This window comes from Mytilus galloprovincialis, chromosome 12 (genome assembly GCF_965363235.1).
Source record: "Mytilus galloprovincialis chromosome 12, xbMytGall1.hap1.1, whole genome shotgun sequence".
Taxonomy (NCBI): Eukaryota; Metazoa; Mollusca; class Bivalvia; order Mytilida; family Mytilidae; genus Mytilus; species Mytilus galloprovincialis.
In genome coordinates, this window is record NC_134849.1 from 32,856,483 (window position 1) to 32,874,264 (window position 17,782).

General features: G+C 33.7%; 1 protein-coding gene across 1 annotated transcript; it reads left to right on the top strand.

Annotated features, from left to right (window-relative positions):
• The first annotated feature begins 8,425 nt into the window (after positions 1-8,425).
• On the top strand, positions 8,426-11,229 carry LOC143053645 (uncharacterized). Its single transcript, XM_076226433.1, has 2 exons — positions 8,426-8,751; positions 11,150-11,229. Exons 1-2 carry the CDS (start codon positions 8,484-8,486, stop codon positions 11,227-11,229), a joined length of 348 nt encoding a protein of 115 aa, XP_076082548.1. The 5' UTR covers positions 8,426-8,483.
• Positions 11,230-17,782: the final 6,553 nt, after the last annotated feature.

Here is a 17,782-nt window from a genome sequence, read left to right on the forward strand (position 1 = left end):
AATTGCATTGAAATAAAAAAAAAATGACAAAATCGCATTAAAAAATAGACGCAACAATTTCTCAATTTACAGTACGTTGGTTCCATTACCTGTATCGCATTAGTTTTCGTTATATAGAAAACAGCTTCCAATATAGAAAAACAAATTTGATACTTGCACATATTTCAAGTGTACACACTAACTTTTAAACTTATCAATAAGCTTTATTATCAGTAAATGGTTATCTTATTCTGTTTCTGTTTGTTGCTTAAACAAATATCACGTAATATAGATATAAAACTTGATAGAGGGAGAAAACAGGTTATCTTTTTCAATTAATCACATAATTACTATACATTTCAGAATTATTACATATTGTATTAGTTTAACTAATATTAAATACAAATGCATCTAAGCTAACGTGTACCAGTACCAATAAAATTCAGAAATGATTGCATATTCTAGATCAAACAGTTTTTTTTCCAATTTGAACTGTTTTAAAGAAGTCATGTTGGTGTCTTTTTTAGCTTGCTTCTCGATATGAGCCAGTACTCCGTGTTGAAGACCGTACATTTACCTATATTGGTTTACTTTTGCAAAATGTGGCTTGGATGCAGAGTTGTCTTATTGGCACTCAGGTCACATCTTCTTATATCTACATAAAAACTAACATTTGTTACCAAATATCTTTAACTGAAAAAGTGTCATTTTCTCGAATATGCTACTAGAAGAAACACTTTCAGAAGGTGTTTTGTAGTTATGAATTTAGAATGAAATCTTGATTGTATCAATTTTTCTGTCCTCCAATTGATACCTTATTACTGCTTTTGTATGGCAATACAAATCGTTGACTTATCGTTTCTTTTTCTTGTCTAAAAGAGGGACGAAAGATACCAGAGGGAGCGTCAAATAAACTCATCGTAGATACAAGGACTAAATTTTGTATATACGCCAGACGCGCGTTCCGTCTTTAAAAGACTCATCAGTAGCTCTCGAATCCAAAAAAGTTAAAAAGGCCAAATAAAGTACGAAGTTGAAGAGCATTGAAGACCAAAATTCCTAAACGTTTTGCCAAATCCAGCTATGGTAATAAATGTCTGAGGTAGAAAAGCCTTAGTATTTCAAAAATTCTAAATTTTGTCAACAGTTAATTTATAAATATAACCTTATCAATGATACTTCATGGGCTGGTGACACCTTCGGGGAGATAAATCTCCACCAGCAGTGGCATCGACCCAGTGGTTGTAAATAAACTCATCATAGATACCAGAACTAAATTTTGTATATACCTCAGACGCGCGTTACGTCTACAAGACTCATCAGTTACGCTCGAATCCAAAAAAGTTTAAAAGGCTAAATAACTCATAGATAGAAAATAAACTGACAACACATGGCTAAAAAATAAAAAAACAAACAGACAAATAATAGTACAGAAGACCCAACATAGTAAACTAAAGACTAAGCAACACGAATTGTCAAAATCTGAATCTGAAGTCAGACAGACAGATATCATTAGCATATTAATGCATACACAGCCTAAAGTTGAAACTTGTTTTTCTATATAATATAAAAATTATATATTCCAAAAAAAAGTTAATTTCTTCAAATTTATAAAATGTGAAAAGCCTCTAAAAGGTTAAAAAAGGGTTAATCCTTCTGCTTTTTTGTACAAATTAGTGAAATGTTTAGCATCTGTCCACCATCTTGAAAATTTTTGCCGTTTTGAATTTTGCAGAGTGGGTCCATAGCCTAAATTGACCACAATATACATGTTTAACCTTGTGCAAAGTTTCATGCTTTTATCATTAAACCCACAATTCTTAAGAAAATATGCACGAATCAGGTGGACTAATATGACTTTAAGGTGATTAAATCAACTATTAAAGGAAAACAACGGCACAAGAACAGTTTAAACCGTTACCTAGGCAGCATTTATAAGGTAATTCTTGATTATTAAAAAAAAAAACAACATCATCAAGGTAGTATGTGTTGTTGAATTTATCAATTAAATGTTATTTAGACGGCCATAAACTGTATAAAATGTTTCATGAATACGTCATAGACAAAAGGTTTGTTAACCGTCTGTTTACGTTTACGCCAAACATTTGTCATTTTTAAATGAAAAATAACTTTTGCAAATTGCTCTGCAACTTTCAAAGTTTTTTAAAGTGTTTTTTTTTTAAATACACAATAATTTAATTCATCAAATATTGCTTGTTTCATATATTTTGATTATTTTTTAATCATTTTTGATCTATGATTAAAAACGAGTTATCCATTAGGTCTCTCTGTTAGTTTTAGTTTAGTGTAACACACATGATGGAGTAAGTATAAATAGTAAATCTTTAAAAACGAAAACAAAATGCATGTGCATTGATTTTTTTATTCATTGTATCATGTGGTTTAACATACTTGAATATCAACAGGACATTTATAAAGCATTTCAACACTGCAAAAGTGTGATTATTTATTTGATGTTAGTTTATTAGAGAACATACATATCATTATAGATGATTTCAGAAATAAAGTTATTGTTGCCAGATCTTTCTTATATTTTGAATTACAAAACAAATGTTTAAAAATATCCTTGTTTTTTTTCAAATACTATATAAGCATACCGTGTTTACAATCTAACTCTCTTTCATTTTGCAATAGTATTAAAACAATTGACTTTTCTACCTTTTACACAAGTATTCCACATTCCAAACCAAAAGACTAATTGAAAGAGTTGGTATTGCTTTGTTTCATATAAAAAAAATGGCCAAAATGTCTTAGGCAGGGATAAATCCTACTTTGTAAAGGGTCACTCTGCTTCAAACAAAAAATTCTTTGAAACTTACCTTATCAAGATGCTTGATTTCTTGATTGACAACATATTTGTTACGTTCGGAGGACGTATTTTTCAACAGACTGTCGGCATTCCAATGGGAACCAATTGTGCCCCTCTTCTTGCCGACTGGTTGCTTTATTATTATGAGTCTGACTTCATACAGAAAGAAAGATAAGAAGTTAGCAATATCGTTTTACTCTTCCTTCCGCTCTATACGTTCTGTCACTAAATAATTCAAAATTTGGCGACTTAGTTGAACACATCTATCCCATCGAACTAGAGATACAGGATACAATAGATACAGTTAAGTCATATCTTGACTAACATCTAGAAATTGTCAATGAGGGTACCGGTCGGTTGAAAACAAAACGTTACGACAAAACGGATGAATGTAGCTTTCTAATTGTGGTCTTTTCATTTCTAAGTAGCAACATTCAAGCATCACCTGCATACGGCGTATATATATCTCCCAATTGATACGATATTTCCGTGCATGTATTTCCTATCATAATTTTCTTGATGGAGGGTTTCTGCTCAAAAGGAAGCTATTAGGCAACAGTTCCAAAAGATGAAGTAGAAATCATCCCTTCATAAATTTTACGGACGCCGTCACGAGTTGATTGACCATCGTTTCACAAATGATATCAGATATATTCCTTACGTCGTAACTACAATCCCCCTCCTTTTCATGAATGTGACCTACCGAATAGGACTATTTACTGGATTTCTAATAACATAAGCAACACGACAGGTGTCACATGTGGAGCAGGATCTATTTACCCTTCCGGAGCACCTGAGATCACCCTTAGTTTTTTGGTGGGGTTCGTGTTGCTTAACTTTGGTTTTCTATGTTTTTTCCGGAAGGGTAGACAGAATCTGCTCCACATGTGGCACCCGTCGTGTTGCTTTTGTTCAAATAAGTACGATGATCAGAGTGCAGGGTTCGACATTAACCATTTAACATATGATTATATAAGTTGAAACAACCATTGGATTACTTTTATTAACAAGTTAAATATGCAAAATATTCACAATCACTCCCAAAACAGATAGGCAAATTATTTTCCAATTCTTAAACAGCTGTCTTTACTTATTATCATTGACTTATCTACCTTTTAACTAACATTTTCACGAACATTAACTAAATTCTGCCACCAAAAACGGAAACGGTACGTCCAGGTCTCGCTTTTTGCCTAGATCAAGGCCACACAATAAAATGATGTATGATTCAGTCTCCAAAATCTGCGGCAAGGCCATCCTTGAACAAAGTCGATCGAAAACATTCGTTAAGAACATAATGTGTTCTGTGCCCAATGAAAACGATTTTCCCAGGCCCTTGTGTTTAAAGGTTGCACTTTGTAAATGCAGCTGTTTCTCAAACCACGTCTCTTTTGGGGAGATTTAGAATATTCATAGATAATTAAATTTGTTTACATGATGGTTCCCAGTTCCGATCTGTAGGTTGCATCTCACAGAGACATAACTTGGAAAAGTTATCAGTAAATATACATGTAAATATTGTTGATATTGAAAACTGTGGTAACCCAGCAGTCGTGGTAGGGGTAGTGAAGAAATCTAGTGTTATTTTAAACTCTTAGAAATTCGGGGCATATAAACGTTGAAAATATGCCGCACAGCCCTATATTTTGACCTTTGAATATGAACTAGGATATAATTTTTTGTTCAAATCTTCCTTGTAAAAGTGGTACAGTTTTAGCCGAAAAGGGAGTTCCTATGGGAAAATGCATTGTTAATATTTACAGAAATGCTATCTATAAAGAGTAAAATAAGAGAACAAATAGAATGTAACCAAAGTTGGTTTATCTCACATATATTTATGAAATTAACTCAAAAACAAAGTTTTATAAATATTTCATGAAGATTGATAAATCCTCGGCTGTGGTGTAGTGGTTAGTGCATCGGACTACTAACACAAAGGTTCCTGGTTCGATTCCCGTCTGGGATGAAAATTTCAGGGACTTAATTTTCGGCTCTCCCTTGACAACATTTGCGAGTATGATCTTGAGGAAAACGATGATAGTCCATCGGACGGGGACGATAAATGGCTGACCCGTGTTAAGAAAGAGCCATATCTCTTGCACGTTAAAGACACCCTTGTAGATTTCGAAAAAGAGCAGGCTAATGCAGCTACAAGAAAGCACTCGCACCCGCAAAGTGGAAAGGGGTTAATATAAGTTGCAAAACTTGTTTCCCAATCCACTATAAATAAATATGTTTAAACTAAATCCTGTGCCTTAAATATGATTACTAAGCATACATTTACAGTTTGCATTATGCATAGTTTAATTAAAGGCCTGAATGCAAAATTAATTCTTAATATATGCATACTTTTAGGTTACATTGTTTCGAAGTGCTTATATTTACTCTTCGCATTCATGGAAACTTAAAGATACTTCCAGAATATAATTAGTGTGTGTGTGTGTGTGTGGGGGGGGGGGGGTTCTCATGTCGATAACCCTAAAGTAAGTCGCAACACCTAAATCTACTTTTTTGTCACCACGGCCAAAGTGTAGGTGGTACAGTTTTAGCCGTAAAAGGAGTTCATATGGGATAATGCATTGTCAATATTTAGAGAAATGCAACCTATTACGGTGATCTTTATGATGCCGCTTTCTAATATATATAATACTAAAATTACGAGGTCCAATTTGTCAGCCGTCATCAAGTAAAAACGATGAATCAAAGAATTCAACTTTATATATAACTTATATATTATAATGGTGTTGATTAAAAATTACACCACTCCTGGCCCTTTTGTTTTCCACGTAATTAATATTGCCAATAATTAAGAAGTTCCGGATCGAGTCCGACACCGATACCAATAGTATATTTAACTGTTACAATTTGTACCTATTACCTTATCTGTACGTTCCGCATCTGACAGGCGCACCACCAAACAGTGTATTTAGAATTTTGCTGTATATTGTTGAGTAAAAAATGCTTTATTCTAAGCCCTTTTGTTTTCCAAATTATTAATATTACCAATAATTGATAGGCTCCAGGTCGACGGGTTCAAACAGAAAGATTTTGAAAGCAGAGAAAACTGTGCATCTTATAATTGACATGACTTTATCAGATGACAATATCAATACTAAAATAACGCATACGCATAGTTATATACTTCAATTCAGTCACGGACCCGCGATATCACGGGTGTGTTCTAGTATGCACACTAAAATATCTTAATAAAATAAAGCCAAAAGATGCGCATTAGGTTTCAATTAATATGTGTGAATAATTCTAAAGCCTCCTTGTATATATTTGCATCGTGTACATAGAACGAATGGAGATCTTGCTATCTCACGGTTTAAAATTACCTCAATATGCAAAAATTAATTGTATACGAAACCTGTGTCAGAGTAAAAAAGGGAAATGACCAGATACCTCCTATTCATGATAGTCACCTCTCATGTCATTTGTAAGTTTATATTTCACTGATTAATAAGGTATATTGTTTGTTTGTTGTTCCCTTTGCAATAAGGAGCTATTAAGCTTCGTTTCGTGTGTGCCACATGATAGCTTAATTTTAACTGTGCATCGAAAAATGTAAGGTTTCTTAATAGTTTTACTTAAAATAAGGGAGATTTTTAACTGCTAACGGAGTGCAATAGTAACTATTGGGTTTTTTTCTTGGTCTGTTTTTTTTTTGCCAAATGATCGTCAGTTTATTTTTAGCTTATGAGATTAGATGTCACTTTTGTATCATTGGCCTCTCTTTCCCGGGTTATCAGAAAGGTTGAATCACTAATTACATTCATTTAAATCCATTTGCTGCATGGGTCATTTGTTTTTACAGATTCACTCATTTGCGTGAATAAAAAGACACGGTAGATACTTATTATGAAACAATTCAAAACAAGTTTTGCAAAATCGGCCCATTTATACCTAGGATAGATAACTTAGGATGAAAATAGTCTGTTCTATGTTAATGACTTGGTCAAGTATCTATTATTAGTTTAATTTTTTACAAATACGTTTTACTGATATCTAACGTCAACAATTTAGAACTGAATACTCGGTTGCTTATACCTTCTGGGAGGAAACGTCCATGAGCATTGAAAACCAAATTGTACAGTTTAGCTTTTTCTTCAATTTCAGGTAATACTGAATATGAGTTACCCCTTTAATAACAACATCGGGTATATTTTAGCCATGGAAGACAGAATTAACGATGCATCATTAAGTAATGCAGAATCAATCAAAGACCACTTTACTATACAAGCCGAAGTAGCCCAACTCTCATTGTCAGAAACAGAGAAGCACTTAGAAAATTCTGTTCAACACGGGGTAAATGAGTTGAAAGAGTCTCAATGCAACTTAGTGTACTAATTGTTGGAAACAAAGTAGATGCAACTAGATCAGACGTTGAGGACGTAAAAGAAAAATAAGACAAAACTCAACATATACAAGGACAAGATTTTTTGTTTTATTTTTGTTTTACAAGTACACACCCGTGATATCGCGGGTCCGTGACTGAATTAAAGTATATAACTATGCCTAAGCCTTATTTTAGTAATTGGTATTGTCATCTGATAAAGTCATCTCGATTACAAAATACACAGTTTTCTCTGCTTCCAAATCTTTCTGTTTGAATCCGTCGACCTGGAACTTATCAATTATTGGAAATATTAATTATTTGGAAAACAAAAGGTCCAGGCTATCCAGTAATGGGGTATTTTTTAATCAACAGCATTGTCCTATATTAGTTATCTTAGAAAGTCTTGCTGATTGCTGAATAAAGCTACAATAGGGAACAATTTGACAATGATTGAATTTAGTAGTGCTAGCCCTTTGATTATGACCCGTGTATATAGCAAAATCCTAAATACACCGCCTGTCAAATGCGGAACGTACAGATAAGGTAATATATAGCTAACAGGTGAATATACTATTGGTATCGGTTTCGGATTAGACCCGGAACTTGTTCATTATTGGCAATATTAATTATGAGGAAAACAAAAGGGTCTGGAGTGGTGTAATTTTTAATCTACACCATTGTCCTATATTAGTTATATATAGAGTTGAATTCTTTGATGTGTCGTTTTTACCCGATGACGGTTGACAAATTGGACCTCGTAATCTTAGTATTATAGATGGGTCGGAACGTTTTAAGTGTTGTTTATAATGTGATTTAGGCCGACAAAGACAAAGTAATGTTAGACTTTGCAAATAAGATATAGCTGTTTCAAAAATTGCTTATACTCACATATTTCGTTGATCAAATTAAGTTTATGCTTTCAAACCGTTATGGAATAATTCAAGCTTAGTGTTCCTAATATTGTTTTAATTACCTTTTTTAACCTTGATTCCAATTTAAGATGAAATATTAAGAGCCATACAGAACTTAACACTGTCAGTAAAGTATGAAAGACCCAGAAACGTACTCGTACCAGAGGAATCATGTACAGGTAGAATTTTTATACAACAACACATTTGTAATATATCTGGTATTATAGTACATATTTGATATTGGTTACTGGTATTTTATTTCAAAGTTCATTGAAAAAATAAGGCAAATAGCATTTTCTACTAGCACCATTATATGCCAAAGTTTTAAGATGACAATGCCGTCAGACAACATAATTTATGTGTTAGAAATATGAAATAGTACGTTTTAAACTTAGATGCAACGGAACATCCTGTCCTTTGGCAAATGGCAATCCCTGAGCAATGGAATCTAGAAGGTGTAGAAGCAACTCTTCGAAATCAATCTAACAAAGATGAAGTATTTAAGAAGAAATTTGTGAGGAAAGGATCTTTGATTATGTTGACAACGATATCATCAAGTATACTCAGTGATCCTGAAGCATTTGAAGCTGCAGTCATATCATTTCTAGTGAAAATGATAGCAGACTGTGAAATCAATACAGAAATACCAGACCGACTTGAGGTCAGGCTTCATATTTTGGATGCTAATGAAGGTTTGTAATCTTAATCAACTTATATAATTGCACCATGATAAAGAAAAAAGAGAAGTTTCTATAGTATTTCGATTAGCAAACCTACTGTGTGGCGGATTCTATAAGTGTACTATTCTGTATTGTCTAAATATATAGATATTTCATATAAAGTGTACGTATTAAATTTACCTTCATATTCCGGCAGATAAGTCAAATATATTGCCTTAATTGATCATTTTTGTTTTGGTAAGAACATACATTATTTCACATTATCATATAATTAGTTACTAAATACAGCTATTGTAATATCTAATAAAGGTTTCTTTTCAAGTCTGTATCACTTACCCTGTTTCGCATACCCCGTATCGCATAGCTAAACCCGTATCGCATACATGGCGTGACGTCATAAATCGAACGACGTAAAGTTGCTGTATTTCCTGGCATGATACGAAATGTAACCTCATTTAGTTTGAATTTCTGAAAATACTTGCTAGAGAAAATGGATCGTTTATTGACACTAAAAAAAAAATCATTTCTGAAAATTATCAAATACTTCTTTCCGAATTTTCAATGTTACCTTTGTAAAGGATTACAAAAATGTGTTCAGGACCCGACTTTGTTTTGTGTGATAAGACAATATTGGTGATTTTCATCTAAATGTGGTCCTCAATATTTATTTCTAAATAAAGGCAACAGTAGTATACCACTGTTCAAAATTCATAAATCGATTGAGAAAAACTGATCCGGGTTACAAACTAGAACTGAGGGAAACACATCAAATATAAGTGGAGAACTATACGACACAACAGAAGCACAACACTAAATTGTATCGTAAACGGAAACGAACTATAATATAACGATGACCATTTTCCTGACTTGGAACAGGACATTTTAAGAAAAAATAATGGGTTGTACCTGGTTTTTAGGCTAGTCAATCCTCACACTTTATCTGCCATTACCTGTTATCTAAAATCTGCCAAGCCCAAACCTTAGAATCAAACGATTGTACCCTGTCCTTACATATATGTTATGAATCAGACTTTGTTAAAATATATGATAAACTGATCAATGCATGACAAAATCCGTATCGAATGCTGTATCATCACTCGACCAATATCAGCCATCGGAACCTTCGGCTCTCATGATTGATATTGGTTTCTTGTGATGATACAGCATGCGATACGGATTTTGCCATGTATAATTCTATATATATTAGTTTAATGCTTAATTACTATGCTTACTACTATGTTTGGTCATGGAGCTTAGAAACATTGAAAATGGCCGCCAAATTCAAAATTAGCATATAAGGTACTGATAATAGAAAACCAAAAAATTGATGATGTCTACATATATGCATGCATATAAAAATCTGTACATATCCAGGTATGGTATTAAATAAAATCCCAGGACATAAGCATGCTAAATGTTATAAGATTTTTAGCTTTGCTTATCAATTTTTTCTAACAATTGAAATATAAACACCTACAGTTGGGTGTAGACCAAGCATTAAATTAAGTAAACACACATGATCAATTCGTGCACATATATCGTTAGATAACTTAAATTGAAAATTCAAAATGAAATAAGCAATAAAACAATAATACACAAAGAAAAAGAAAAAGAACACTATAACACGTAATTAAGTTGATAAACAACGTCAATACCTACAATCTGTATGTCTATAGGTTGCATTTCTGTAAATATTGACAATGCAATTTCCCATAGGAACTCCTTTTACGGCTAAAACTGTACCACTTTTACTATGAAGTTTTGAAAAAAAATCTTATCCTAGAATTGAAAGTTCATATGCACCACAATTTTTTTCAAAGGTCAAAATATAGGGCTGTGCGGCATATTTTCAACGTTTATATGCCCTGAACTTCTCAGAGTTTAAACTTACACTAATTTTCTTAACTACCCCTACCTCGAATGAAAGGTTACCACAGATTTCAATGTAAACAATATGCACGTGTTTATTTACTGGTAACATTCCCAAGTTCTGTCTATGCGATATGGAACACAGAGAGCATAACTGGGAACCAGTATGTAAACAAAATGAATTTTCTATGAATATTCAATTACTCCCCAAAAGAGGCGTGTTTTGAGAAACAGCTGTATTTACAAAGTGCAACCTATAGCTGCTGCTTGATGTGAGACAAAGCTATACGTTGAAGACCGTACTTTTGATCTAAACATCTTCAGATATCTATGTAAGATCATCGTGTATTATTTGTTAAACTGATACGGACTACTTATCAACAAGGTCTTGATATGTTGCTTTGAACTATTGTTATGCAAAAGGAGGAGACGTTCTTTGACATAACCCGTGTGAACCATATCTTTTTTCTTTTATGTATATTTATAAAAAAAGAACATAGTATAGACCTGTATATGTGCATGCCAAAAACTTTCTTTTTAGTTAATGTTACCTGCAAATTACCAAACATACCTACAGATGATAAAAATGTCCAAACTGAAGGTAAATATTGTAAAACTTAGTTAACCTGAGGAATGAGTATGCGAAATTTTATGAATGTGCTTCTTAATCATTTATCAACGATACATGTATGTTTTATTTCTTTTTATGCCACATCTACGATAGTAGAGGGGCATTATGTTTTCTGGTGTGTGCCTCCGTCCGTTCGTCCGTCTGTCCCGCTACAGGTTAAAGATTTTGGTCAAGGTAAGTTTTTGATGAAGTTGAAGTCCAATCAAATTTAAATTTAGTACATATGTTTCCCATGATATGATTCTTCTAATTTTAATGCCAAATTAAAGTTTTGACCTCAATTTCACGGTCCACTGCACATAGAAAATGATAGTGGGAAGTTCAGGTTAAAGTTTTGGTTAAAGTTTTTGGTCAAGGTAGTTTTTGATGAAGTTGAAGTCACACCAACTTGAAACTTAGTACACATGTTCCCTATGGTATGATCTTTCTAATTTTAATTCCAAATTAAAGTTTTGACCCCAACTCACGGTCCACTGAACATGAAAAATGATAGTGCGAGTGGGGCATCCGTGTACTATGGACACATTCTTGTTTTATATATTTTAGATAGAAATTGATAACTAGAAATAATTTCATATGTTATTGTTAGTTTGAAGTGATTTTCAACACCAAATGTTCATGCAGAAATAAACATACCTTTTTCTCGATCGTCATGGTCATGGTCAATTGCAATTTTCGTAAACTGCCGTTTTTCTTTTCTTTCAATGACGATGTCAGTAAGTTGTCAAATATGAGTTTATATTTCCTTAAGTATCTTTCGCCTTTCTTTTCAGAACTGTAAACTTCCATTTGATGTTTTTAGAATGCGTTTCCAAAATATGAAACGTAACTTTAAAGGTACCCAGCGAATCTTTTCATGCCAAACGTTGTTTTTTTTCTTACCTAAAAGTATTATTTCAAAACAAATGTTGAAAAATTGATCATATTTATAAAATTGATAAGGAATAAATGTACTTTCTGTAACAATTCCAAATGATTTGCATGCAATAAAGCTTGTTCTTATATAAATCAAAAAATGAAACTCAATGTAAATGTCTCATTTTTAACTAACCTGACCCATATTTTATAAAGGAATGATACAGAAATTTTCAATTTTTGTACTTGTTGTAAAAATACAAGGCCGGTGACAATATTTTTTCTTTCCTTTTTTAAAACCTATCTTTTTATATTTATGTCAAAATTCCCCCAATTTAAAAGTGTACATGCAAAGGTATTGATAAAAGTTCAATAAAAATCGCGAAATTTTACACCCGTGAAAATGACCCGCTATACGGGATTATATACTTTTCCTCCTTTGTCTGTTGCAAATTCCCTCAGACCAAAAGAATGAAAAGACGCTTAAAGTCAAAAATAGATATAAAAAAATGAAAACAGTAAAAGGACCCAGAATTATAGCTGTATCTATATAAGATTGGCCTTATTTTTTTAATTCCCCTTTCTCTTTGGCAAACTCCCTCAGGCAAAAACAAATGAAAACAACGTTTTTTGAGGTTAAACTAATCACGAACGTTCAAATCTAAACATTCAAAAACCAAAGATGAAACACGGTGGCCTTGGATAAATATGGCTATTCTATTTGAGTCAAATACATCATTGGCTTCCAAAATTGTGTGTTTGAGTGTGTTTGCTGCTGAAATACGCATCATGAACTGGGGATGTTTCAATTAACAATATGACCTTAACTTTAATATCTTATCACTATTGAAGTAAACTATTGTGCAAGGCTCATAACTTTTGTACCTTAAAAATTAAGTTAACTAAACTTAGTATGCAGTTGCAATACGGGCCGTCTGTGTGTTACTCTCTGGCCTTGACTTTTGACCCGTTTCATTGTTAAACATTGTTATATTTTTGTTCGGTGCATAACAGAAGATTGACAAACTTTGTATGCAGAAACTTCATTTTAACCTCGATTTTGACCGTTAATCCTTATGATAGTAAAGTGTATTCTTTAATTGTTTTCGGTTTAACATATGATCGAGAAGTGTCAAATACCAAAATCAGTCACTCTGACCTTGACTTTGATACTTGACCCTAAGAAAGTTATTTGAGTTCGGGGGAATAACTGTTTTATTAAGTTCTTATGTTAATCAAACTAAGTGAGATAATGCAATGTGGGATGGTGATTTATCAGTTAGATTAGTTAACTGTTACTTGACCTATATTGAAAGCTGTATGTGGACATTTGGATATCTTAATTATTTATTTGGTAAATAATGTGTTCATTCGAGTACCACTGACGAGTTCTAGGCAGACTAAACGTGGGATATGTGTTAAAAGCCTAATTCTTTGTTGAGTTATAGGCTGGTATCTGTGATGAGTTTTTATCTTAATTTACCTCAAGATACCACAAAACTATCAAAAAGTAAAATAGCACAAACAAACAAGGCAAATTCAAAACGGCAAGTCATTTATCAAATGATAAAATCAAAGGCTTAAACACATCAAACGAATGGACAACAACTGCCATATTCTTGACTTGGTACAGGCATTTCCTTATGTAGAAAATGGGGGATAAAACCTAGTTTTATAGCTAGTAAAACCTCTCACTTGTATGACAGTCGTATAGAATTCCATTATATTCACAACAATGTGTGAACAAACCAAACAGACATAATGGGTATAGGGGGAGGGTTGAGATCTCACAAACATGTTTAACCCAGCCGCATTTTTGCGCCTGTCCCAAGTCAGGAGCCTCTGGCCTTTGCTAGTCTTGTGTTCTTTTAATTTTAGTTTCTTGTGTACAATTTGGAAATTAGTATGGCGTTCATTATCACTGAACTAGTATATATTTGTTTAGGGGCCAGCTGAAGGACGCCTCCGGGTGCGGGAATTTCTCGCTACATTGAAGACCTGTTGGTGACCTTCTGCTGTTGTTTTTTACTATGGTCGGGTTGTTGTCTCTTTGGCACATTCCCCATTTCCATTCTCAATTTTATAATGGGTAAAACTTCTAATAAAAACATCGTACAATTTCTGAAATATTTATTAATATAATTATAACTTAACTTGCGTTTCCTGTCATGATAGAGAGTTGCTGGGGATGTATTGAACAAGGAAATACAGGATGTAATTTTAAGTCATCTATTCGAAAACTTTACAGACACCATAACAAGTTGATTGACCTTTATGAAATATATGTGTCACTGGTGATCACTGAGATATGTTTCTACTGTACGTTAACTTTAACTCTTTTGGATCACCTAAAATCAATTTTAGTTTTTTGTGTGGCTTGTGTCGTTCAGATTTTATTTTACTATGTAATGTTTTGTGAACTTGATTTTCTTTTCGTCTTTTTATTCTTTTACAATGATGTTGTCATTTGTTTTTTTGACTTGTGAGTTTTGGATGTCATCTGAATATCTTCCGCTTCATTTTAGTAATTCATTTAAGAATTTACGATAGTTTTGGCTAATATCGAAACATTTGCTGGAGCATACTCGTAAGTACAAGAAATATTAAGGCATCACTATTATCGTGTATCGTGTTTCTTGTGGTTAGTACTTCGCTTAAGGGTTAGTAATGAAAGGCGTTGTGTTCATATCAAATTGTATTCAAGTTATGCGACGTTGCGCACAAGGCAACGTTACGTAAACAATAGGCAACGTAAACAATAGGTAACGTTAGTGACGTTAGTTACTTAGTAAATGTACAGCGGCTAATACTTGACACTGGGGGCGCCGAAAAGTGAAAATTAATCTAAAATTATGAAAAAGAAATTAGCATGATACAAAGTGTGAAATGATAATTAACTATTTAAAGTCCATGTAATAAAATAGAAATTGTTAAACTGTCTATTCACTATGATCATTATCAAAATTACGGCGCACTTGATACCAGTAAGTATATTGTCATGAAAATATTAAGTCCATGTTTGAATCTTTAGCTTGGCTTCAGTTTTACTCGGTGCTCTGTCTCCGTGGATTTTCATCATTCCTGGTTCCCTGCTAAATGTGTGAATCCTACCATTGTTCTTCATTGTGTTGCTGTTTGATTGATACGTCTCAAAATAGTCTTTGTTAAATTTAATTGAATTGTCAGATACTTCTGCCATTGATTCGATTTTCCCAAAACGTTTCAAATCGACTTCTTTTGTCTTGTGTTGTAACGTGAAAGATGATGATGTGGGTTCAGCTGAGTCTTTCATTGGTCCAGAAAGTAGGTATCCGAGTTTGATTCTACTGCGGTCGGGCCTGGTCCTCGGATAACTGTGTCTTCTACGATATCCCAGTAGTAATCCGAACCTATTAAAAATGAAATCCTGAATTCATCCATGTCGCTAACAGGGTGCGCTAATGTAAGTCCACTGAGGTATGGCAGTTTAGCAGCATTGTATGGCATGCGATTGTGTAACGGGGCTGCGATAGTAGGGACAATAAATACTTCCATTGGTATTTTCTTCCCATTCTGAGTTTGTAAATCTATTACGACAATGTCCAAATTGCGTATATTTCTGTTTTCATCTCCAAATGCTGCTAGGCTAACTGTCGAGGTTCCATTCGGTTTTAATTGCAATTTAGCGGCTAATTCCTCGCTAATAAACGACTTCTGAGATCCTTCATCTAAAAGAATATTAGCGGTAGCTGACCTGTCATCTACCCAAACTGGTGAATTGGCTGTCTTTAATAAAACGTCTGTCCTTGGTTTAATGTTCAATGTCGACGTGTAACATGTTAATGCATCATTTTCGCTCTCTACTGTACTTACTATGTTATTTTGCGGTAAAGATTTTGCTGTACTTACGCTTTCCTTTTCTTGATTCTTATTACTGTCACAAAGACTAGTGTGGTGCTTGTTATCACATTTTCTGCATCTAAAACGCGAGCGGCATTCTGAAACTTTATGACTTCCAAAGCAACTGTAACATACTTTTTTCTGTTCAATGATAGCTAAGCGGCTCTCTCTGTCTACAACACTGGTACATTCGACTGACGAATGCGATTGTTTGCAATAAATACAGGTTTTGGGTTTGAACTGATTTATTACATATTGAGGTCTTGTGGTGATTTTGGGTTCAACTGTTGTGTGAAATGACGCTGTGGTTGTGAAACTGTCTAATTTATCTGAATTACCAGTTTCCTGTACGTACATCTCTTTGCCGATTGCTTCTCTAAGGGACCTTATATCCCAATTCCGTTTTCCGTGTTCTCTGGTCATGAGTTTTTTCATTTCGTCGGGCAAAATATGATTGGTACTAAAAGTGATCCGAATGTGTCTTGCGATTGTCCGAGCGACTCTAATCCCCTTATGCACGATAACATTTTATCGTAAAATACTCTTATGCTGTGCGGCGTAAGTGACGGATGCGTAAGTTCAAGTAGATTCTGCATGTATGCGTTTATAATGGTTTGTGTCTGTCCATACCTCTCCTTTAACAATATGATTGCGTGTTCATAGTTGGCGTTTGATAGAGATAAACCGGATATGCATTGTGCGGCTTCACTGTGTACCTGAGATTTGAGATAGCTGAACTTTTGTATATTTGTCAAAGAGGGATTGTGATGAATGGTTGTCTCAAACGATTCCCAAAATGTCTGCCATGTTAAAATGTCTCCGGTAAAGTTTGGTAGATCAAGTGTCGGTAGCTTGTGATAGAAGTTTGTTGCTGTTGTTGGGTTTGCATTCGTATAAACGGAGTTATTATCTACGGAAAATACATTTTCTGAATGGTTTGAATTATGATTTGCAATACTTGTTGACGGAAAATTTGATGAATCAAGTGTATTGGCTATTGGAACATAAGTTGTTTCACTCACCGTTTGCTGAAATGGGGTTGTTTTGTTTCCAGAAACTATGTCCTTGAACCGGCGAATGGCGACTTCCATATTCATTGTATAATCGTCCGCGTCAAGAATTTCTTGTTCCATGTCTTCTAGTTCAGTTCCATCTAAGATCTGTGAGTCTAAAGAGCAGGTTCCTCTTCTTTGTAAGGTTGTCTGCGGCAGCCGAAAGTTCTTCATGTCCAATATCATCTTGCGAAATTCTTTCCTTTGTTCTATTAATTAATCTTGTAACTGCACTACGGTGACCACCACGAATTGCTTTTAATTTCTCCATGGGTCACGGCACCAATATCGTGTATCGTGTTTCTTGTGGTTAGTACTTCGCTTAAGGGTTAGTAATGAAAGGCGTTGTGTTCATATCAAATTGTATTCAAGTTATGCGACGTTGCGCACAAGGCAACGTTACGTAAACAATAGGTAACGTTAGTGACGTTAGTTACTTAGTAAATGTACAGCGGCTAATACTTGACAACTATCAACAACGTGAATGTAAAGGCATTAACTCAGAAAAAAAAACGTACTGAACGTAACCTCATATAATACAAGATACAAGTATATGTACGGACTTATGTATATTAATTAATCTTCATTCTGTTGTAGAAATACTGTATATTCACCATGTTTACAATCTTATATAGCAAGGTTTAACTATGGAATATCGAAATACAAAACTAATGTAAAAATACTTAAGAACCAGACATTCATATTCTTACCTATACTAATATTTCCAAATATCTAAATTTGCAATGCTTTTATCAAC

Bases quoted from the DNA above. Each gene is read 5' to 3' on its own strand.
- LOC143053645 (XM_076226433.1), top strand. From the start codon at position 8,484: ATGGCAATCCCTGAGCAATGGAATCTAGAAGGTGTAGAAGCAACTCTT. The intron at 8,752-11,149 runs GTTTGTAATCTT...CTTTCTTTTTAG, and splicing joins TATTTTGGATGCTAATGAAG to TTAATGTTACCTGCAAATTA.